The sequence below is a fragment of the Acanthochromis polyacanthus genome, chromosome 5 (genome assembly GCF_021347895.1).
Source record: "Acanthochromis polyacanthus isolate Apoly-LR-REF ecotype Palm Island chromosome 5, KAUST_Apoly_ChrSc, whole genome shotgun sequence".
Lineage (NCBI taxonomy): Eukaryota > Metazoa > Chordata > Actinopteri > Pomacentridae > Acanthochromis > Acanthochromis polyacanthus.
In genome coordinates, this window is record NC_067117.1 from 23003748 (window position 1) to 23027787 (window position 24040).

General features: G+C 40.6%; 3 protein-coding genes and 1 long non-coding RNA gene across 4 annotated transcripts; 1 reads left to right on the forward strand and 3 right to left on the reverse strand.

The window, feature by feature from the left end:
- Positions 1 to 767: 767 nt before the first annotated feature.
- Positions 768 to 7347, reverse strand: cyldb (cylindromatosis (turban tumor syndrome), b). The gene is made up of 14 exons (XM_022200209.2): positions 7214 to 7347; positions 6460 to 6967; positions 5838 to 5967; positions 5108 to 5355; positions 4858 to 5026; positions 4093 to 4225; positions 3804 to 3908; positions 2715 to 2794; positions 2529 to 2595; positions 2313 to 2445; positions 2110 to 2218; positions 1877 to 1995; positions 1586 to 1790; positions 768 to 1315 (listed from the first exon to the last, which is right to left on the reverse strand). The coding sequence occupies exons 2-14, from the start codon at positions 6889 to 6891 to the stop codon at positions 1119 to 1121; spliced, it is 2127 nt and encodes a 708-aa protein (XP_022055901.2). The 5' UTR covers positions 6892 to 6967; positions 7214 to 7347; the 3' UTR covers positions 768 to 1118.
- A 1424-nt stretch (positions 7348 to 8771) lies between these two features.
- LOC110955272 (glutathione hydrolase 7-like) lies at positions 8772 to 12602 on the reverse strand. Its single transcript, XM_051948687.1, has 10 exons — positions 12488 to 12602; positions 11842 to 12259; positions 11638 to 11755; positions 11349 to 11487; positions 11084 to 11265; positions 10902 to 10989; positions 10697 to 10812; positions 9747 to 9883; positions 9129 to 9639; positions 8772 to 9036 (listed from the first exon to the last, which is right to left on the reverse strand). Exons 1-9 carry the CDS (start codon positions 12600 to 12602, stop codon positions 9495 to 9497), a joined length of 1458 nt encoding a protein of 485 aa, XP_051804647.1. The 3' UTR covers positions 8772 to 9036; positions 9129 to 9494.
- Positions 12603 to 13365: 763 nt separating this feature from the next.
- Positions 13366 to 15740, reverse strand: LOC127534201 (uncharacterized). The gene is made up of 4 exons (XR_007942235.1): positions 15589 to 15740; positions 14684 to 14876; positions 13702 to 13801; positions 13366 to 13511 (listed from the first exon to the last, which is right to left on the reverse strand). It is a non-coding gene; the product is annotated as an uncharacterized LOC127534201 (long non-coding RNA).
- A 4378-nt stretch (positions 15741 to 20118) lies between these two features.
- On the forward strand, positions 20119 to 23687 carry snai1a (snail family zinc finger 1a). Its single transcript, XM_022200199.2, has 3 exons — positions 20119 to 20595; positions 21079 to 21585; positions 22236 to 23687. Exons 1-3 carry the CDS (start codon positions 20520 to 20522, stop codon positions 22418 to 22420), a joined length of 768 nt encoding a protein of 255 aa, XP_022055891.1. The 5' UTR covers positions 20119 to 20519; the 3' UTR covers positions 22421 to 23687.
- Positions 23688 to 24040: the final 353 nt, after the last annotated feature.

Genomic DNA, 24040 nt, shown 5'->3' on the forward strand with positions numbered 1-24040 from the left:
GGAGCTGACAGATTTATGGTTCAGAACATTTTACCCTTTTAGGTAGTTATTCTGAATAGTATAATTTCAGTCTCGTATGAAGGGACTTCGCCAACCTTTAAATATTGATTTAAAAAAAAAAAAATGTAACACTAGCATTTTTATTGAGATACCCAAGCTTGTCATCAGGTGACCACTTAACAGTGAAACTTAAGATTAGACTGGTGATTAAAAGCAGCAAGTTAAAATTTGTTACATTTAAGTCCAAGCTACCATGTCTTCTGAGTATGTCATAAACACAAGCAATAAGCGTTATGACCATGTTCTCACCTTTGTGGGTTGATGAGCCTGTATATACACACACACACACACAATTACACACTAGTTAGCAAACTGTCCACAAGAGGGTATTAGAAACAAGAGTAACCGGTCCTCTTAGAAATGTAAGGCTTTAGTTTGTCTTTAGTGTACAGAATGTTCTTGTAGCCTATATTACAGATCCAGTAATGTGTAGTTTTTAAAATCGCATACAATGCAGTTTTCTGTAAATTAAATACGGTGCTACATGTGCTTTTAACAAGTCTTTTCAAGGGACAGCCCATCAGTACTAACCCTTTGATGCACATAAGACAAGAGACCCATTTTCCATTGAATATGGGTCACTTTTGACCCATGTTGAGCATTAAAGGGTGAAGAAAACAAAGAACATAGTTTGTGATTTGAAACCAGTGTCAATGAGTTATTTAAGACAAACAAGATTTAAAATTATGCAAAACCACACAAACCCATTAAGTGTATGACTCGACTTTAATTTGCCGAATAACACACAAAAAACAATAAAAATCATAGATATATAGCATTTTCCCTTTAAAAATATTTGTATAAATAAATCAGTAACAGAAAGACATTCAAGAGTAAAAAAAAAAAAAAGCCAACGTTAACAAGAGTACTGTTTTTTTCTTTATACATCAACATCTGCTACAATCAAGGAATTTTCTGTCATGTGAAAAGCATCCATTTAAGTTCCTGTTACTTGAAAGTAATAAAGTGCACAAAAGCTGGAAAAGCAGAATGTAAGGTTATTAAAAGGCACTGTTATGGGAACACCGTGTTCTCGTCCTCACATGCATTAAAGGCCTCTAGTTGTTTGGCTTTGAAACCTCCGTTGCTGCGCTGTGGTATAAACACATGTAGGAGTCACACAGCAGTCTGTGCACAAGTTCGGGAGCCTTCGACGGGTTGGATCGAGCCAGATCCTCCTCCGACTGGCACAGGAAGTCGCCCAGCTCTGGACAAGCTCGGATCTCAGGAATGTTGTAGCCGCTTTGATCGTCACCTATGAGGAAGGGTGGCCTTAAGATTAGACATCAGTTCAGAAAGAGATAAAGGCCAGTCACAGACGTCAGAGTTGCTCTCAACAGCTGCTTTATCTAACACTGTTGAGGCTGCATTATCAGAAAATATAGTAGTCATGGGTTACCAAACCAACTCACAGCAACATCTTGAATTCTTTAGGTAATTTAAAGTCACTAATGAAAGAAAATGCTCCTTGTTCAAATTAAAAAAATAACTTCAGATGAATAAAGCAAGTCGAGATCCTTCTTACCACATCTGTCTGCCATGCTGTCAAAGAAGAGCCAAGCATGAGGGTCAGAGCTGTATTTAACGAAGGACACGTAGTGACTGGTTTGAATGCAGAGCACCGCAAACAGCTGCATCGTGTGTCTGGGTACGGGAGTTTCGACAGCCACATCTGCTGCGACGGGTAGAGCGCTGGGAGAGTGATCCTGCCGCAAGGGATGGGTGTGCACCTTCAGGAAAAATAGAAAGTTTAAGTTTCACACTAAAAAGTTACATCAGTGGGATATCTGATATTTAAAATTGCTGCGAGTTTTACCTGCGTGTTGCATGTTGTGCAGTACTGTTTGATTCTTCCTGGCTGCATCTTGTGATCTGGCAGACACTGTAGACATTCAAACTCTGCCAAGCGTCCACAAATGAAGCATTCCCTTGGAGCTGTTAAAAAAAATAAAAAAAATCTCAGTAAGCATGTCAAAGCTTTTTAGAAATACAGAATTTGTTTAGTAGAATGTATGATTTGAATGCATGCTGATTATATCTGTTCCTTACAGTTGTAAAGGAGATCTGTGACGTCCAGCTCTGTGGAGGGAATGATGTGAGGAAACATCTTGTACTTGTTTCCAAATCGTGGCATCTGAACTATTAGACAGGAAGGGATCTGAGGAACGAAAAATAATACGGTGGTTATAAAACTGTAGAGGAAAACTTGATAATTCCACTCTAGCTTCTTTCCCAGTCAGAGGAAAACTCACCGTTTCAAATTTCAGGTCACCTGACAGGCAAGAGGCTTCCAGCAGCTGTTGGACGGTGGGCATCGACCCCATCTGTTCTTTTTCCAGAAAGATCTGGAAGGTGTAGGCGCCCTGAGAGCTTTCACGTTTCGACCTAAGCAGACACATATTCAGTAACTCAACTATACAGAGCCAGGTAGAGCCGGATATTCAACACTGGGAGGGTCAGGATCATACCTGAGCCTAAGCAGTGGCTCCATGCAGAGCACCTTCTGAAACAGGACTGTAATGAACTCCTCTGGGTCTGACAGAAGCAACGCAAATTAAAAAGAAATCAGACAACAGAAGCTTAAAGTTGCAATTGCCTTTTAAATGCCAATTAAAATACACTAACAATGCATGTTATGAGATATGGGTGTGTACCTTTCTCCTCTGTGCGAAAGGTGTCACAGCCAAGTTGTTTCCGAAAGTTCATCACACTCTCGGCTGGCACGAACCCTTGTCTGCAATAAATCAGTCAGTTATCAGTTTGGCAATGATAGGAATGCTCATTGAATAAAACATCAAGATACAGTGGCAGAAACAGATGAAAGACACCTAAATATTACATAACTGTACTTAAGCTCCTGAATATAAAATCTCCCCTTCATGGGGACGCACACCATCAGCCACAGTAATGTGGTGGAAAACATTAGGTGGCAAGTCAACAGTCAGGTCTTGAAAATGATGTGTTGGAAACAGGAAAGATGGGCAAATTGTGATGGCAAGACAGCAGGTCTTGTGGATTTTTTGGGTATGTAGTGGTTTGTAGCTGACAAAAGTGGTTATGGACTCCCAGGGCTGAATGTGGAGAATGAAGGCTGGCCTTTTGTGGTTTGAGCCAACAGAGGAGCTAATCTACCTAAGCAGGTAAAACCCCTAATGATGCCATGATGGAATGATGTCATACTAGCAAGTGACACACTTACATATACCTATAATGGGCACATTAGAGTAAGAATTTGACCATGGAGCAATTGGAAGAAGGTGGTCTGATCAGAGGAAATAATGTGCACAGTCGGTTGTGTTTGTATAGGTCAAAGATGGCAGCAGGATACACAATGAGAAGAGGGCATGCTAGTGCGATGCTTATGGCAATGTTCTACTGGGAAACCGTGCATTAGTAGACATATCATCTACCTACATATACCCTTTAGCTGCAACAGTTTTCCCTGGTGGCAGTGGCTTCTATCAGCAGGGTGACTCTCCCTGTCACACTGCAAACACTGTTCAGATTTCAATCCAGTGCACAACTTAAACAACGTACAGCTAACGTTGTAGCTTCTGATACCATATAACACCATTGAGAGGTCAGGTGGTCATGTAGGTGAGACCTTATGCTTTACATTTCATACAGATGGTTTTAATGTTGTGGCTGATCAGTGCAGACAACAAGAGGACATGTACACCAGTTCAAATTACATAAAAAGTCAACATGCCCTTGATAAACAGTCTTGATGGTGGTGTTGATACCTGCGTAAACGGTTGACTATTGTTCTCAGAGTGCAGGATATGGGTTGCTCTGTGTCTGCAGGAATCTGGCAGATGCGATCCAGGGTCACAGATGAACTAAACAAACTGATGAGAGAAAACCGCATTGTATTTACCAACTTATCTGAATACAGTATGCCATGCTCATTTGGTTGTACAAGATCTCCTCTAAATAAAGTTACTCTAGATAATATTAGAATAAAGTAAGCTGAGCTGCGATTGTTGCAACGTGTTACATGAGAAACACCCTGAAGATCTGAACTGGTTTTACCTGAAGAGTGTGGCATCGAGGTAACAGGAATTAATATGACCCTGAATCCCTTTCATTCTTCCCACCAACAACGACAAAGCCTCTGATTCAGGGACAGGTGGTGCATCCTCTTCAGAGTCGTCAAATGGAGGAACTGAAGAGAGCAAGGAAATGTACAAAAAAATGGATTAAATGACAGTTGAACACAGAACTTACTATTTCACCGGCAGCTTTAGCCTAAACACCAGGCCAACTGAACTATCACACATTTCTTTTAGGATAATGATTAATGTGTCCCAGGCCTGACAAACAAATTCCACTAAAAAAAAAAAAAAAAAAAAAAAAAGTGTGTCACAAAGCGAGCATTGTTCTGAGTGTCACTGACATAATTTTACTTATTTTTGCCAAAGGCAGAAATTGTGATGCACAAGTATACTTGACGGACAACAGCAGGAATTTAAAACATCTACCCTGAAAGCTTTATGTAATAACTTTACATAACACCAATAATGCAGGCACCCTGATCAAAAGTTCAATCTGCAAAACATTCCTGTGCAGCACATTCATTTATGTGTGAAATGCAATCCACCACAGTCCAAATAGACAACTCTGACAGATGTTAAATGAAAAGCTTCATTTTACTCTGGAACGTAAAATTACACTCTGATAATCTTTTATAAAATATGAGGTTAACCGATTTAAAAAAAAATAATTTCAACATGTGCAAGGTGTAAATTTTAATGGCTTGTGTTTGCATGTTCCACCACAACAGGAGATTTGTCTCACCTGGAGGTGTTTCAGTGGGTTTGAGGGTCTGTCCTTCTGTAGACAGGCAGACAAACCTGCTATCAGGGCTGCACTTTGTGATGGGGACAAACAAAGCCCTGCTTCCTTTGCAGGTGAAATATCTCTGACTTCCATATGTCCCATCAGAGCAGCCGTTCACCTCATAGTCCTGAAACAATAAGATGTACAATAAACATGACAGAGAGCCGAAGCTGACAGAAAACATAGCTGTGCAAAACCATTTTCTCACCAGTTCAATCCCAGCCCATTCAGCCGCTTTTCCTCCAAGAATCCCCAACCACCGGATGACCCCGTACACTGTGATCCCTGAGTTGGAAACCACCTCCACCATGGATCCCACCTCCAGAGGAGCATGAGATGTGCTCAGACGTTGGTTCTGAATGACACTCTGCTCCGTGTGGTTCTCTGCGGCTTGTCGTAAGCGAGAGCCAATATTTGGCATAGAGTTGATGCGTGTAACTGCCTTTCTGTTCAGACCTGTGGGGGGTGAAGATGCCGGTGATTAGAGAGTCATGAGACATTTTTTTGAGGTTTGTCACATGCTGCCTCATCAGATTGACCTCCAGCTAACACAGCACAGGTCTACATATAAGGTATGCAGACACTTTATGGTGCACAATGTGCAAAATGCCAGACCATGTGATGACTCCACTTTTCTGCATTCCAAAGCTACAGAACCAGCTTTTCCAGTTGTGTACTGGGTCTGATTCCTCTGTGTCCCCTCTAGGGTCACATGTGTTTGATAAATAAATGGAAATTTCTTGATTTTATTTGCCGTTTGGTCTTCAGGATGACAGAGGTTTAGTTTTTTTGCATCAAAACTGTAACACGTTTTGTATGATTATGCAAGAAAAATTAATTCGATAAAAATCAAGAATCTCAATGCTGAATTATCATGTGGCTCAGAAAGGTCACATGCTGATGATGTATGAAACATAAGCTTTGACCCTTTTACTCACTCCCATATTTGCCGTCTTTCCAGCACAGTCCGAGGGGGACGGAGTACGATGGGACCACCTGGACGATCTCTGCAGCGCTGAATAGGGGCAGAGGTGCAGGTTTCTTGGATGACAAATTGTGATCACTGTCCTATGAAGGAGACAAAGAAAAGAGTTAGTTCAAAGCAAGACAACCAACAAGCATAGGGGAAATTTGGGTATCAAAATGGGCATTTAAAAATAATTTGAATTCAACATTACAAAAGTAACTTTGTGCAAAAATCAATGTGAAAATGCATCTTGACAGCATTTTCTGTTTCAGTGACAGTTTATGGTTCCTCTATTCAGATGGGAAACAGAAGTATTGCACAAATATTGACCAAACCATCAAGAATGAAGACCGTTTAAGGAGGTGTCCCTCACATGTTGTACAGTCAGATGTACAGAACACAAACGCATGTGTATTTTGATGACAGCACATCTCTTGGCAATCTTTTAACCGATAACTTGACCCAAACATCAGATCAGTGGAGATTTTGTATTTATATTCACTGTAACCTAAATATATTTATATTATACATCCACAATCTTGAACTTCACCTACACTCTGATGCTGCAAAATAATAAAACCAACTTTACGCACCACAAATTCCACCTCAAATCCGAGCATGTGCAAATCGTCTTTGTTCTCTTTCCTTCCGATCTGCATCAGGTTCTTCACCAGGCCGGGCAGGTGTCCCTTCTTGTGCTTCACCACCACCAGGTCGTCCTGAGTCAGCTCGCAGATGGCTGAGAACAGCTGCGGGTTGCACAGCAGCTCCAGGCGTTTGCTTGTGGAGGTGACAAAGAGCAGGAGCTGCGCCTGGTGTCTGCTCAGCGGGTACGTGTCCTCTCTCCGCACGATGCCGCCGCTCTTCGGGCTCCCTGCGCTGCTGCTGCTGTACAGGAGCCCCATCAGCTCTCCGCGCTGCGTCTCTGCCTCCACACGACCGATACATCCCCGGCAGAAGCCTTTCCTCGACTTCCCCCGTATGACAATGAAGAACTTCTCATTTACTGCGGTTATGGGCTCCATTAAGACCCCTTGTTTCCTCCAGTACAGTCTGTTAAACCGGTTCGAGGCTGATTTTACGCGTAACGAAGGAGTAAACCTGTAGACACAAAACAGAAGTAAACTAGAAGAAGTAGGGAGTAGACTGGTCACTGTGCGTCACTAACACATGATCCATGACAAAAAAAAATAATGCAGAACTTCGTTCTGTCTAATAATTAACTAAACCAGCTGGATCAGGATGCTGCACCTCTTTAAACAAACTTCCTGCAATCTAACTTTATTCTAACAAATCTCTAAATAGAGACTAACTTTAGCTTTAGAAACATAAAAAACACCTACTTACTGTTTTCATTTATCACAAAGTATTCATCCGCGCTCGGTTAATCCGCTTGAGTTGATTACACACAACTGTCTGCGACTCCACAGATCCTGGCTTGTACTGAAAACCAGACTTCGAGCCGCAGGTGTTTAAATAATGACCTGCGTGTGACCGACAACGCCCACTAAGCCTCTCCGCCCCCAGCCAGATCTGTCTGCACCTCTCTCATGACTTGGTTGCAGATTGACACGCATCCAGCTTCGTTGCAGAAATCAGCTGACTGCAGGCTCCTTATCAATCTGCAGTCAGATGAGGTTGACCTTATTGGGTATGATTGTTTTTATGTTTGAATGAATCATTAAAAGTATAAATAAATAGAAATTTTAAGTTTAATAAATGTATCCTGTGCACTTTTACAAAAATCAACATTTTCTACTCCAAATGTTGCCATATTAGATTTATTTGGAGTTTTAAGCCAAATGCAGACATATTGTGTTAACCCTCCTGTTGTCTTCATTTATGAGCACCAAAAAAATATTGTTTCCTTGTCTGAAAAAAATCCAAATATTCAGGAAAAAAATCCCCAATTTTCTGAAAATATGCAAAACCTTCAGGAAGAAAATTCCAATAATTCCTTAAAAGTTTTGATTAAAATTTTATTTAAAAAAAATCCCCCAAATTTTGCAAGAAAATTCTTGGAAATATTTTCAAAAAATGAGTAAAAAAATTCTAAAAATATCTAAAAGGATTACATACATATCAATAAAACTTCAAATATTTTCTTTAAAAACATTCACAAAAAATCAGCCAAAACCCAGTGAAATTTGCTGGATTTTGGTTGATTTTTTGTGAATGTTCTTAAGAAACATTTCTTTTTCCCCACCAAAAAATGTTCAAAAATTTGCCAAAAATGTTGGAAATGTGGACATCAGCAGTTTCACTGTGAAAATCTTTTTTTTTTTTCCCACATGTTCAAACTTTGCGACGTGTCAGTTTTGACCCACAGGACAATACAAGGGTTAATATTGCCATGCAGGTTACGCTGTATCTGTCACTTTTGACTGGGACAGAACGTGAAGTTTTGTTTCTGCCTTTGCTTGTCTCATATAACTTGTTGTTTCCTGCATCAGCTGCACAGTCTCCTCAGTCTTAACATAAGCAAAGAAACTCCAGTTCGATTTCTCAGGTTGTTTTCATGTTAAAACCCACACACGGGAGGTCGCCATATCTCATTACTGGAACATTAGGTTACACATCGGAGCTAGAAGTTAGTAAATTTGTTGACAGTAACTAACGCTCTGAGTGACATGTTTGTCCAGACTGAACACATGTGACATGTTCCACCTTGAGATGCCGTCGGCCTGCATGTCTGACACTATCTTCACTGCATCAGTTTTACATAACAGCCCTCATTTTCTTCAAGCATAGAGGCCAAGTTTCCTCAACCAGCATCCAATCTTTGGTTAGCTCTTTTATCCATAAATATATGACAAAATACCAGTGGGTATATTCTCACAGGATGAGAATATTTCTTTAAGCCAAACAATTAACATGAACAGTTGCTTTCTTTAATTAGAAAGTAGTTGTTTTTAGCCAGTGACTCATATCAATAGACATCACCACACAACATTTATTATCACAAAGGCAGCAAAAAACAGCTCTGTGAATATTTATATGTAAAAGTAAAGTCCATGAGAACAATTACACTACACTAAACTCTCAGACTTTTATGACCTGAATGATATTTTCCTTCCTCTGGATCCCCTGGACAGCAGAGTTAGTCTTCCCTCTCTGAACTACGTGTCCCTTTGCATGAACAAACTGCACACTTTCCTCTGGAGACGCAGCTAATGGGAGAGAATTGTGAAAGGAGGAAGTTACTAACAGATCAAATATAACAGCGCTAAAGGTCAACTACTAAGTATGATGTCATACTTACAGTCAACAAGAAGACTGTTTCTTTGAGGCTGGACTCCTCTCAGGCTGTCGTTTGTCTCTTTATGGAGGAGTAGAGCACTGGTCAGCACCTTGAGGACACAAATAGTCTGTGTGTTAAATGTTTTCATGAAAAAAAACCCTCTGAATTCAATTTAATAGTAATATTAATGCACGGAGATCAAACCTGAGTGACTGTATGTAGAACATTTTGTCCACCTGAGCTGCTGAGTGCCGTGTAGATGCCACATTTACGCCAAGCCGGCACCATTATTATGGGCATTAGTAACAATAGGGGTCTCTCTTCTGAGTCTGCACTGTTTTTCTAGAGTACAAATGAAGATAAAGCCTTGTATTTGAGTGATTTTATTTAATATGATTCGTAATAGTGTTGCACCTGTTGAGTTTGAAGCTGTCCTTGAGTTTTGTTTGACCAGATGCAGTCAAGGAGGAGGCTGTTGAGGATGATGCCTGACTGGGTTATGATTCTGCTCCCAAATGGCCTGTTCAAGGAACTGCAAGATCATAAAGACAATAGATAAGAGAAGAATGTCACATCACCCATACCGCACATATCCTCCTGATGTAATCATCAGAGTCGCACTGAAGGCAACAGCATCACCTTGCAACAGAGACCACGAGGTTATCTGGTCCCATGACTATGACTTGTCCAGCCAGTAGCACTGCGTGCAGAGACTGAGCAGTGGAGTCAGATGGAGGTGTGTGGGAGTCATTCATCCTCTGGAGAAGCAGCTCAGTCTGATTATTGCTATAGTAAGAGCAGAGAGATGAATAAATATAAATAATGGCAAAAAAATCTGTAAGAAAATAAGCAATTATACCAGTCAGTCTGTGTCAGATCAGACAGAATTGAGGACTAAGTTGTTGCACTGTCTTAGATTTTGTGCAAGTTTACTTTTTTAGTTATTGGGGATGCAAAACTGAAATTCTTAAAATTTTGCCGGGATATTTCACAGATTAAAAACAGAGGCAATGTAGCAGCACTGCTATCTGAAATGACAGACAGATCCAACACCAAAATGTCAAAATATCAGGATTTAGGTGTAATTAGAGCAAGTGAACAGAGAAATTAATTGACTGTAAAATTCATTTTCAACGTCAATGACTCATTTCATTGAAAAAAAAATGCACATATTGTTGAGTTCCAGCTCCTCAAATTTGATGATTTAATGCTTTTCTTTGTCACACATGACAGCATATTAGGGATTTTTAGACTGTGGACTGGGCAATGCTGCATTTAGCAGCAGAACCTTTTACTCTGAGATTTTATACTAAAAAAAAACCACGTAATTTAATAAAGAGTATAGCCTGATTAATCAACAATAAATATAATAATTGTAGTCCTAGCAATGATTGTAAGGCTGCAGTATATTTTACCTCAGATGCTCCATCAACAATGAGTTATATTTAGGGTCACCTAACCCATAAGTCATAAATAAAGATGCTCTTATAGCCTGTATGAGGAGGAAAAACATTTTATTAATTTAAATTTTGTCAGAGAAGTACCATTTCAAACAGGCGATAACATACAGACATTTTGCAATCCGGTACCTCATCAATCCAGGGGTGAGTTTGATTTTCTGTGATATTGTTCTCACTTAAAATGTTGAGAGCTGATATCAGCGCTGCACCAGCAGATGGAGGTGGAGGAACTTGAATTATATAGTCTAAGACAAAAGTAACAGATAGTAAATAAAGCAATCAAGATTACATCTACATTTGTTTTAGTCACCTGTATAAAACATGTTGTCTGTACCGCTGTACTGGACTTCAAGTGGTTGTTCTACCTCCACGCTGTAGTTACTGATGTCTTCTCTGCTCAGGACGCCTCCATTTGCTCGTACCTTTGTATGGAAACAGAACTCCAGACTCAGGACACATTTCACACAGTAAATTTACCCTTGATATCAGATCATTTAATGTGTGGATGTCAGTCACCTCATCCTCTATCTCTTGTGATAAGTTCCCATAGTAGAAATTCAACAAACCAGCCTCCAAGACTCCTGACAGACCAGGAATCCTCACAAATGATCCAGCACGCAGAGCTCGGCCTTCTGGGATGAAAATGTCCCTGAAGCGTTGGGACAGCTGCTCACTTTCCACCTTTGATATTGCGTCAGCTATAGAAGATGACAAATTAATTCCTCGTTTATCATTCTCTGGTAAAATTATTAAGTGAGAAACGAGAAATAGTTTGACTCACCAAGACTGTCTGTCACAGTGAAACCTTCTCTGGCTACATCTGCAGCTCTGCTGACAACATCCTCCCAAGACAGACTGCAGTGAATCTGTGATATTACATGTTTGACCAAAGCACTAAATACCGGAAAACTTTCTCTTCTCTATTCTCTTACCTGCCGTAGAGGCTGTGAGCATGCTGTAGCCCCTTGAGCATGCCAGGCACTCCAACCTGCAGCCCTGCCTGAATACAGATAATGAATACTAAGTGATTAAAATCATGAATAGTGCCCCCATCTTGACCTTCATATTACCTTAAGCCCTGAAACATTATGCAGCATCTCCTTTCTGAATGTTTTAGGTGCAGTCCCCTGAAAATTTATCACCCTGGTCTCATTCTTATGGATGTCATGAACCAGCATCACTCCTCCCCTACAGAAAGGAATAAACAAGGATCAGTTTATGATCTTTTGTGTATATTTTGCAGAAATCCTGTCAAGAATAAGTGAGTGACATACCCACCAACACCTGACACATGTGGATGCACAACACCCAGACACAGGACACCAGCCACAGCTGCATCCACGCTGGATCCACCGTCCTGAAGGACTCTTTGACCGAGTGCAGTGCAGCGCTCATGATCCGACACCAGCGCACCATTTATGGAGGCCTGTGGAGCAGCAGTATTGAGGATGAATAATGCAGTGATGCAAGTGGTTTGACTTGCAAATGCAATGGTATGACATACCAAACCTCCACCCAGGTAAATCTGCAGGATCAATGCAAAGGTCACTCCAGCTGCAATAATGATTGACACAACATAGACAGGAACAGGTGTGTCCCCGCTGGACAAGTCATCTGTCTCTTTGATGTTGGACAGATGTTGGTCAGACGGATTTGGGCTACCAGAGACCAGCTGCTTCAGAGGGATGGGATCTGTGGCAGGAGCAAGGAAACCAAATTGAAAGCTTTAAATACTTGCAAAGACGTAAATGTTTTTTCTTGGATCGTTTGGGTCAATAGATCCTGTCTCTGTTCTTCCTTGACATCTAATCAGTGATTTACACCTCCAGTGTTGCAAATTAGCATCATGGCAAGATCAAATCAGCAGGAGACAAATACAGCAGCATCTCTAAAACAGAATGTTTACACTCTTTCTCTCACCATGTTTTCTATTCAAGTCAATGGATGATGAACCGTCTTCCACCTGATTTGAACTAAAACTCTGGTAGCTAAATGCTAACTGCTTGTTAAGTTTTGTTTCAGGGGAAACTTCCATCTTTGCTGTACTCCCACAAAGGATTGAATTAGTTCAAGGACACAGCAGACCTCCTTATTTTACTAGTTCTCCACTACAGCAGCCCTCTTTCAGCAGGAACTGACCAGGTGCATTTCCCTCCAAACTAATGAGATCCACATTTACGTCTGTCAGATGGTGAGCAGTTCAATGACATTCGGATATTATAGTTTCTCAGAACAACAACAACAACAACAAAAAATCATCATCCAGCATCAAAGTCAGACTTTTTATTGGTGTATAAAAAGGTTTTAAACCAAGTATGTAAAGCATGTTGATACACAAAAACATCACTTTTGAGGATGCATTTTGCATAGGCTCCATATGTATGAATACACATGCACACACACACACACACAGAGAGAAGGAAACACACTGTCTCATTTAATGAGGTGAACATCTTCATTCCAAAGTCAGACACAGAACAAGTTAAAATGATAACGTAGCTGCCTATCAAAAGTTGTCAAGCATTATAATGGATTACATTAAAGTTAGACATATAGTGTGTAAAATCATGATAAAATAATGTGTTTATCATCAAGTCTCAGTTTGAGTTGCGTGCCTGTAGGTAAGGTTAGGGTATGATATGAGTTTACTGTGAATAAGAACATCTGATCCGAACATTTCGTGGTTATATGAGCAGAGCTTCAGTGGCCGAGGCTGCGGTGTCCCGGCTGTTGGAGGTGGAAGGAGTGCTGGACTCCTTGGCGAATACGATTCTGCCGCTGAATGGCATTACGGGAGACGCAGTGTCGGTCGGCCCAGGACTTAGCCTTCTGGATGCAGGCTAACTGTGTTATAGCTGGCAGAGCTTTAGGCTGGAAAAAAGTAGCAGACATGGCTTGACTGGTGGTGGTGCTGCTTTGAACTGAGGGCTCTGCATCCGGCACACTGGAGAGAAACACAAAGGAGATTAAAGGAAATGGTAAAATGACTGGATTTAAGGAATTTTAAAAAGTTATATGTCAGTTAAATGATTTAAAATAATATCTGTTACAGTTAGAAAATAGTTTAACAGGATAACAGTTTCTTGAAGTCAAAATTCAACATTTGTCCAGAAAGGTGCCTCTTGCTGTCTCACCAATCAGTTTCCATGTTTGCAGATGTGTTTCCATGAAGGGCAAAGTTGGATGGTTGTGTTTCACTCTGCAGCGTGTCCTGGTTTTCTGCCGAATCTGCCTCTGTGAAGACAAAAGTGCTCCTCTGTCATACAACTGGGAAATACTTCAGTGCAGTCCTTGTGAGGTAAAATAAACACTCATGGTATTGCACAGTTTTATAGCTACACAAACTACTGAGTCAAATCTAACAGATGCATTATAGTGCTGTATAAAATCCCTCAGTTATGCTGCCGCAGACTGCAGCTGTTGTGAGACTTCCCATGATGCACTGAGCCGTTCTCCTCATTAATATGTCACTATGCACGGCATTAACTTTGTGCCGTTTCTCCCGTGGTTGTGTCCTGCCTGCAGGTATCTCTGGCTGTCGAGCTCCACTGTCATTATCTGCAGCTATCGGCCTTGCTGACGTGCTCAGTGTTTATTGTTCTTTTCTCTGTTATCTGTCTGTTTCTCCTTGCTATCTTCTTCTCTCCCTGTTCTTACCTCACCACAATTGGCTGAGACAGATGGCTGCCCTCCGTGAGCCTGGTTCTGTCATAAGTTTATTTTTGTTCGACGGGATCACTGTTGCCAAAAAGCTGTTTAAAGGGAATTGCTGACTTTTTCTTTATAATAAGATATTATAAATTTACTGCTTTATGTTATGACATGAAATTGGTGCTGTATAAATTAAAGAAAACTGAATGCTAGGCAAAAGCATTTTAATATTCTTAATATTATTCTTTAAGTTTGTCTACATCATTTTGCAGTTCAGTAAAATCAAGATCATTACTTTGCATAATTTTGCATCAAAGTCCAGATTATGATATATTAATGTCGGTAAATCATATAAATTTCAACATTACAGGAGAAACATGTGACTGTGTAAATGTGCAGTGCTGTGCGTTTGCATAAAGATTTTTATTCTGCTAATACTGTGATAACAGATGCTTCATGACCGACCTTGATGAGTGACAACGGTCCATCCTTCCTCCACCGCCTCTCCAGACTTGACGTGTTCAGGGGTCTCCTCCTCCTCTCCCCCAAAAAGCAGACGGCTGATGGTTTTTAACATGACTATTTTCTGCTGTTGTTCCTGTTCTCCTTCCCTTCTTTGTTCAGCAGGAAGCTCTGGTGTTGCAACAGTCCTCAGTCACTTCAGACAAGGAAAAACTCAGCCTCACACATATGCATAAAATATCATGACTCCCTTCTCACATCAGCACTAATCCCTCTTTGACTGTTTGGGTGTGATGCCATGAGACTCTTTCTTCATATTTCAAAATTCAGGCAGTGTCTGGTCAGCTGACTGGGATGTCCAATGAAATTTGTAGCAGTACAGTGGTTTGAAAGAGGATGCTCACTCCCCCAGAATTTCATTGTTAAGAGTCCATCTGTTTCTAGATAAATGGGGGAGGGGATGCTTTCATTAAACATCCAGTCTGAGGAAAACCAGGTCTGAGTTAACTCTATGTGTTGATCCACTGCAAGTATCAGTAAATGACAGTGGATTATTTTCTGCTGTTCAGATGGTTTTGTGAGGTAAGCAACACACAGTCAAAGGGTGAAGTAATTTAACTGAACACACGACTGCAGCCATCATCTTTGTCTTATTGGCTGAATTCAGTTTAAATTCATTTCTAACGCTGTGTGTCAAGTGTTTGCATCACGATAATGAACCGTGATATCAGAGCTGCAGCCAAAATAAACTGTCTGAGAGCGTCAGTGACATCCCGCAATGTGAACTAATTCGATAATAGACGAGCAAAAATGTGCATTTAACATCACCAACTACGATGTAAAGCAGATGCATTAAAAACAAATTGTTGTATGTGTATAAACGAACTGTAGCCGTGCAGCGTCCTTACCTGCAGTTATAGTTTCTCAGTTTGACCCGCCGATCATTTTAATTTTTTTTTACAATTTTTTTTTTAGCACAGATTCAGTGTTGGAGTCTGTATAAAGGACGACAGCTGCGGTACCCAAACACTCTGTTGTTTTCTTTTTCAAATATTCAACCGAACAGACAACAGAGGAGCCGCCCCTGACCCCGCCCACTTAACGCCGAAAGCCAATCAGAGGCAGCGGATTGAACTTCCGCTTCATTTGATTGTATTCAAAGATCAAACTGCATCAAGAGAAATAACGGTGCTGCGCCACAAAGCTCGCTAAAAGCTAATCATTATCGTCAACTTTATATCCGCTTATCCGGGGCCGGGTCGCGGATAAGCGGAAGAGAATGGATGGATGGAACTTTATATCCGTCGACAGTCACTTTTTTTTTCTGCGTAATATTGTTCAAAAAAACACACAAATTAGCCAAATAATCGTGACCATGGGAGTGTTTGGAGCTTATAGTGTAATCAGACGTGACAGTTGTGATTTTAGGCAGTGCTAAAGTGTTGTTTTTGATGTTTATACTGTATATGATTACTATAGCTCATATATTTGTTGATATTTGAAAAGTGATTACCATAATTCACATACACGTTTTATATATAATCAAGAAATTAATTATTTTGCCATTTCTGTAGGGTATATATTATTTTAAGAAAACAACTCTAATATGTGGAATCAAGTCATTTTTATGCATTAATAACATTTCAGTCACAATGTAGGGGCTGCAATTACTTTTAGGCAGGTGGAAAACTGTATATGACTTAAATTGATCTTTAAAAACTGCTTCAGCCGATAAAAAACAACTACACTGGTTATATTGTACAGCACATCCATCCATCCATCCACTCTCTATCCATTCTCTATATCAGGAACACCTGAGCAGCTCACTGTCTTCCTGCTTTCTGGCTGCAGTCAAACATTTCCTCTGCTTCTCTTCACTGAACCGGGTTTGGCTCTGTTGCTTTAGTTTGTTCTTTAGGTGTTGGCTTGCAGCTTCCAGTAGTAAAATCTTCTTTAATGTGTTTCTTGGTGTGTTTTAGGGCTTTGTTCTGGATAGCTGTCTTAGTAAATGTGGTTCTTTAGCACATGGTGCTAATGTTTGCAGTGATTAGTGGATTTGGTGCAGCTGAGTTGTGTCTTTATCTTGGCTGTAGTGAGTCTTTAGAGGTTTTTGGTCAGACACATTCTGTATTCTTGTTTGTGAACCAACGTTGGTTGTCCAGAAGGTAAGAGTTCCTGTCCTGATTCTCTGTTTAAAGAGATTCTCTGGTAGGCTGCAGGAGACTTTAGCGTTTGGGTTTTGCTAGTTTGGTTTTTGTATGGTTTCATTTGGATGACTATCTTGAGGCCCCTCCATGTGGTTCAGTGAGGTTTTCTGTAACAGTTCTACAAAGCAACCTGCAGCAGATGAGACTTTGAGAGTTTTTAGGAAGTTCTGGAGACCAGACTTTAAAGCAGCACAAACATTTGTCAGCAGTTTGAACAGGAGAAGGTGAGCTTCAGAGTAGAAATGAGAAGGAAACCTTGACCCATGTGGTGAGGTCCTGTATGAAGAATTTGAGCAGGTTGTGAAGAGTCTGTAGTTTTTTGGTCTGAAAGCACCAGAAAAGTTGACTCATTAAAGGAGAAAATGGGAGATATTGTTGGTTCTTCTGTCGCTCTGCAGTTTCCTTACACTGAATATCAAGTTTCTATTTTAAATGATTTACCATGTGAGCCCAAGAAGACTTCAATAAACTCCCTCCATCCCCTGGACAAAACAGATTTTATTATGTTAAATGCTTTTTTAAAAATGTTTTTGAGTTTTAATCATAGTTTTAGCATAGTTTTCTTTTCTCTTTGCTTGTTTAGTTTTGTAATCTGTGTGAAAGGTTCTAAACAAATAAAGTTGAATTGATAAACTGAATAACTGACTAACTCATGATGTTGACAACAGAAGTATTTTCATTGTGATTTAAGGGTTTGTTTCATTTTTAAAGTTGGGGTTAAAATCTTGACAGAAAAAAAGATTAAAGAAATAAACTACATTTTAAAAAAGCAATTAAATCAAAGGGGGGGAAAAGCATTTAACACAAAACTTTAAAAAAAAAAAGGAAGTAAAACACTAAATACAATTAAATTATATGAAACAGACAATATTTAGACAATTAAACAGAAGATACAAAACATGTAATTATGAAGTTATTTTTCAACAAATATTAAACATTAAAGATGAAATATTTTAGATAATTAAACATTTAAAAAATACAATTAAACAAGAATATTGAACATTTAAAAAATACAAATCATTTAGATTATTAAACCTTTAAAAAGACAAAACATTTAATTAAAAATGTAATGTTTAATTAGAAAATTAAATCTTTAAGACAATAAAACTTTAAATAGGAATGAAACAGAAAATATAATGAAGCATTTAAAAAGAAAATTAAACAAAAGATGATAAAACATTTAAAAAGAAAAACCTTAAAGATTTAATCGAAAAATTTAACATTGGGAAAGAAAAGGAAATTTTTCAAACAAGCCGATAAAACATTTGGAAAAAAAACATCCATCCATCCATTCTCTATATACCGCTTTATCCGCACTAGGGTCATGGGGGCTATCAGCCTGTCCCAGCTGACTCAGGCGAAGGCTGGGGACACCCTGGACAGGTCACCAGTCTGTCGCAGGGCTACATATACAGACAAACAATCACACTCGCATTCACACCTACGGGCAATTTAGAGTGACCAATTAACCTCAGCATATTTTTGGACTGGGGCTGCACAGTGGTAGATGTTTTTAGAGCGACGTGCTAAAGCATGTCGCTCTAAAAACATCATAAAAAGGTTATAGTATAGAAACTATAACCTTTTTAGAGTGACATGATATACTATGATGTTTTTAGAGCGACATGCTATATGATGACGTTTTTTTGAGCAACGTGCTTTACCGTGACATTTTTTTAGTGACATGCTACACTATGACGTTTTAAGAACAAAAGCTATATGATTACGGTTCTTGAACTACATTTAGGTTTTCTAAACATTACATTCATGTGAACCAGCATCTTCACTGACAGTTTTATTAACTAAATACACTAAATTACAGGAACACAACACTCAGCTGTTTACATGACACTCATCACAAACATTGTTAGCTTAACACTACATTTGCTTTAATCAGGCTGTAACTACTCCAGTCTGATGTAAAGAAGGCCATGCTACATACAGATGCCTTTTTGACTTTTATTCCCTGCAGTCTGTCGACACCGTGAAAACTACGATAATAAAAATATGTCAAAGAAATATTCATAAAGTTTCCCCCAAAACACGTTAACCAGAAAAGTTTTAGTTGATCTGATTAAATTCCTTTTGATGTTTTACACAGTAGTGTAATTCATATTACCACACTTTTGTATAAGTGTCATTTAATGTTCATAGCTGACAGCAAATCATGGCAAAATACCACTCCTTTTAAACATTACTGTTAAGTATTCACACATATGTTTAGATACAAATTAGACAGTAACCACAATATTCTTGAGATGTGTGAAAAGACAAACTGCAGAAAGCATCAGGTTTAGATAACATTCCTTTACTTTCTAGCTTGTAGCAGAAACCCAATGTAAACTGCAATATATACTTGTGACAAAACAACAAATCTTATCATTAAATTCACCCAAATTAAATATGGAAGCCCGTTTCATCTTTAATTAATCTGCTGTATTTGTGGTCATTGTTTAAAGTCTTGTGTGATTACTGTAATGCAGCCTATTATTTCCTATTATTTGCATATGAGCAGGCAATAAGTCTTTGTTTTAGTGAGGATCATGTACGGATGGTGGGACATAATACATTTTTCCTGCAGCTGCTTGAAGAACAATTTCCAAAAAGTTAATTTACAATCTATCATTTTACGAGTAAGACAGCGTTGGAAATCTCTTCCCAAAGATCTGTATCTATGCTCTGAAAGACTGTAAACATCTGGAACGCAGCGCCACCCCGTGTTTTTGGCATGAAATGGTCACATATCATTATTCCCTTACTTCCAGAAGATGGAGCAATGGTTCTACTGAAGTTTTTCTGAGGTGCTGAGATTGATAAACTGGCACAAGATGAGTTTTATTAAGTGAAATGAGCAGATCTGACGACAGTAACTATCTTTCAACACACTACAGCCTCCCACAGGTATGTGCAACTGTGATAACATGACATAATGCACTTTCATGATGCTAACTTTTTAGGCTCCTTTCATTCCAAATTCTCCTCATGAGTGAAACTCTACAGTAGTGACGGAATGGCACTAATTAAAGCAACACTAAATCCTTATGTCACATTTATATAGCAACTGGGGAGTTTATGTATCTATATTTTTAATACACAACTTAATTCATCTCTGTTTTATGGATGTTTTGCATCACATTTCCAGATTTCAGCTGCAGAATTTAGCCACAGTCCCTCATTTACATAGTCATTAAAACAGTAAAAAAAAAAAAAAAAAAAAAAGGCCACAGTTCCTTCACCTTCTCTGGTCTGCGGGTCAGCACCACTGGATTCCTGTATAAACGCTATGAGGCTCATGTTTTTGTTGCTGCAAAGTGTGTGTGAGCATGAAGGCTTCTTCCTGAGCACTTGAGCAGCGATACGTGAGGTGGGGAGGGCCCTCGGGGCGAGCACACCCCTCACCGCCTGTGTCAGAGTATTTCAGAACAGAGGCCAGCATTTAGTCACTGCATGAAAGCTGTACATATCACACAGTTGCTCAAGTCCACCCCAACTTGTGGACTTTGTGGATATTTCTGTGCTTTTTTTTTAACGGACCCGTGGACTAGTTCTGCTTTTTTTCCCACTTGTAGAAACTGTGCGTCGTGACCGCAGGATACTTTTACGCACAGTATTTTACGCTCAGCAAAAGGACAATGCCTCGATCTTTCTTAGTCAAAAAGTACTTCGCTAAACAAAAGCCAAACTACAGTGAACTGGAATGTCAGAATGGTGAGTTATGAAGTTGTTTGTTTCCCCCAAGTGAATTATGAAAGCGTCCTTATATAAGTGTCGAAATCCAGACATGGGAACCAGCTGTTTTCTTAAAGTGTAGTCGTGAAGTGAAATGGAACAACAATTGCTTAGATGTCTTGTGTCAGAGTCTGGTTCGAGCTGCAAATCAGGCTACTCCCCGATCAAGTGGGGTCCTGTTAGATGCACTTTCCCCTTTTCTGCACCCAGACAGAGGTCCATTCATGTTACAAGCTCTTGTGAATACGTGGGAGGAAACGGCCCATGGAGCCTTCCCATAGCTCCAACTTTATGCCCATTAAATGCTCAGAAAAACAGGGATTTACAACCAAAATCAGAGCAGGGCATGTGCAGCTGGTGAAAGCATATAAAATCTAATATAATCAAATGGTAAATCTACTGTATGCTGTTTTGCAATTTAGTCAACTTGTACTTTTTTAATGTACATTCTGATGTTTTCAGACACTTCCCTGGAGAGGTATCCTCTGGCTGAGCTCTCATCAGCAGACAACACCTGCTTCACCACAGGTCTGGTTTGGGACCTGAGCGTCCTTCCTGCCCTCTACCTGTCCACCTCCCAAACAGAGCCCTCGGCCACCCCAGGACCCCTGGACCTCAGCTCCCCGTCCAGCCTCAGCAGCAGCGCTAGCAGCAGCGGAGAGGAGGACGAAGGTCGCACCTCAGACCCCCCGAGCCCTGAACCCGTGCACACATATGCCCCTCGCCAGCGGATGAAATGCACTGGCGTCATGGCTCACATCAGCCCCCCGGAGGAAGAAGAGGAAAGAGAGACCCCCGTCACAGCAGCCCGGCCAGCTTTCCTCTGCAAACACTGCCCCAAAGAGTACACCAGCCTGGGGGCTCTGAAGATGCACATCCGCTCACACACACTGCCCTGCGTTTGCACCACCTGTGGAAAGGCTTTCTCCAGGCCATGGCTGCTGCGTGGTCACATCCGCACACACACAGGTAAGACCCACGCACAGAGATGTTGTAAGATGTTACCCGTCCCCCCCCCCCCGCCCCCGCCGAATTTCCACTTTACTGTTGAGTCACGAGTGAGGAAATCAGTGTGTTTGTTGCTGTAAAACTGTAGACCTACATTTGCGTTGCTGTCAGTGTGAGTCAGGAGATCACTCCCTCGTTGTTTTGGACTGTGAAGCAGGATATCCATGACAATCAGTGTGATGAGATCCACACCTGATCAGCAGACGTTCTCACATGGGGAAGCCCTCTGTGGACCCTGTACTCATTGATCACTCATTGTGTTTAATGTGCCCCAGACAATGACTCGTCAACTAATTATCTTATCACGGCTGCTGGGGAAGACAGCAGAGCAGGGATGACAAAAGGTTTAAAGAATGCCTGAGGGCTCACTGCTATCACTGAGCACTTACTACCTGCAGCAACTTGTTAGTGTGCTAATCTCATTTGGTTCTGATTAAATCATGCTAATTCAGTCAGAGCCCACCAGCCTGCCATGTGATTCTATGTTATCTTCAGCAATGTTTGTGTGTTTGTGAAGTGCTAATGTAAAGCTCTTGTGAACTCAGAGATGCCCTTTGTCACCGTATGAGTAGTCACCTAAATGACGTTTGTGTCCATCCTCTCCTGTCCAGGTGAGCGTCCATTCTCCTGCCCCCACTGCAACCGGGCCTTCGCCGACCGCTCCAATCTGCGGGCTCACCTGCAGACACATGCGGAGGTGAAGAAGTACCAGTGTGGCGTCTGCTCTCGCACCTTCAGCCGCATGTCGCTGCTGCAGAAACACAGCTCCTCGGGCTGCTGCTCCACCTCAGTGTGAGACGCCACCAGAGGAACAGAGCTCAGAGCAGTGGAGGGCTTGTGGCCACGGAGGAAAGGTCTGCACAAGTCCGGCTGGCCTGTTGAGGACCCGCAAGGCCACAAAGAGCACGACACGGCCTGCTTTAAGAGATCTGGAGGGAATCAAATCTCATTATGGATCTGACTTTACAAGCCTCTTAGCTTCTATGCTCCATTTAAAAACCAGCTGAGAGGCAGGTTTTTTTTCTTCCAATCTAGACCGAGGTCTTGAGGCTGGACCAAATCTGAACTGAACAATGCAAACACCCACTTGATATCAGCCCCTTTTGTTGCTATTGTGCCCATTCCAAACATCAAATATGTAGTGAACTTGTTAGGGTATGAGGTGTTCTTTCCTGTCTCTGTCCTGGTGCTGGTCAGCTCAGGATCATGGCCTAGACACAGCTGCTCAGAGGTAGGGGTGCGTGGGTGGAATAAATCTCTTAGCGTGCCTCAAAGCACACACACTCGCACACACAAAAGCAAATGCACACACAGCTGTCCCTGGTACTGTGGTGTAGATAGACGAGGTGCTAACAGGTGCTACAGCCATGACCTTCGCTGGTTGATAGCAGGTGACTTCCACTGCCCTTGGTTTGCTTAAGAAGAAAGAGGAAGCATGTCATCACAAAAGAATGGCACCGGTTAGTGTTTTTCACCAGTGGGGATCGTTTTAAGCCTCTATTTTGACTACATCCGAACCTTTCCTTTAATCTGATGAGTTTCAGAGATAAGTCTGTCTGTTATTTACCAAAGAAGTTTCACTACACAGATGACAATGCAAGCCATGCACTCAAGGTTACCACAGTGTTAATAATACCAGCCAAAGCCATATAATGTAAATGAAATTGTGCCTTGAAATTGTATTACTTTAAAACCAAAATGTGCCTTTTTTTTTTTACCTCATTTAATGGTCATGGCTTTAAAAATAACTGCAGTATTAGTAGAAATTAGTTCTATACGGTTTTGAAATGTAAGAAGGCTGGGACCAAAGATTTTTATAGTTTACAACATGGAGACATGGGTGCCGAATATGTGATGAGAGCCCTGAAAATGGACAGTACAAAGATGAATTTTTAACTTTCCTAAACATTTTATGGCTGTGTTTTCTAGTGCAATGTGCAGATGATGTGTTATTTCATGTTTTGTACCATTCTTGTGTGTTCACTCCTATTTCCTGTATGTTGTAACTGAAACCTTTTCATTCAATAAAGTAATTTATGTTTATTAAAACTATCCCTGTTATTTACAAGGGCCTAAGAGAAGCTTTACGTCCGTTTCAACATGATGTGGAAACAATGCCGGTTTATTAAGGGCTGTTTGATCATTAACTGGGGAATTTCTGCTCCGCGTCTTGTAATTAGGCGTGTGGAGTGAACTGACCATTGTGTTGAACCTGAAGTGCAGATGTGCAGGTGAACGCACCATGTGATGGATGGGAACAACTGAATGCACCTGCTTCCAGTTTCCACCTGCCATCTACTTCTCACTGTCACTGTGCAAACATTGCTAGATATGTTTGCATTTCCATATGCGGTTAACCCTTCTGTTGTCTTCATTTACGGGCACTAAAAAATACTGGTTCCTTGTCTGAAAAAAA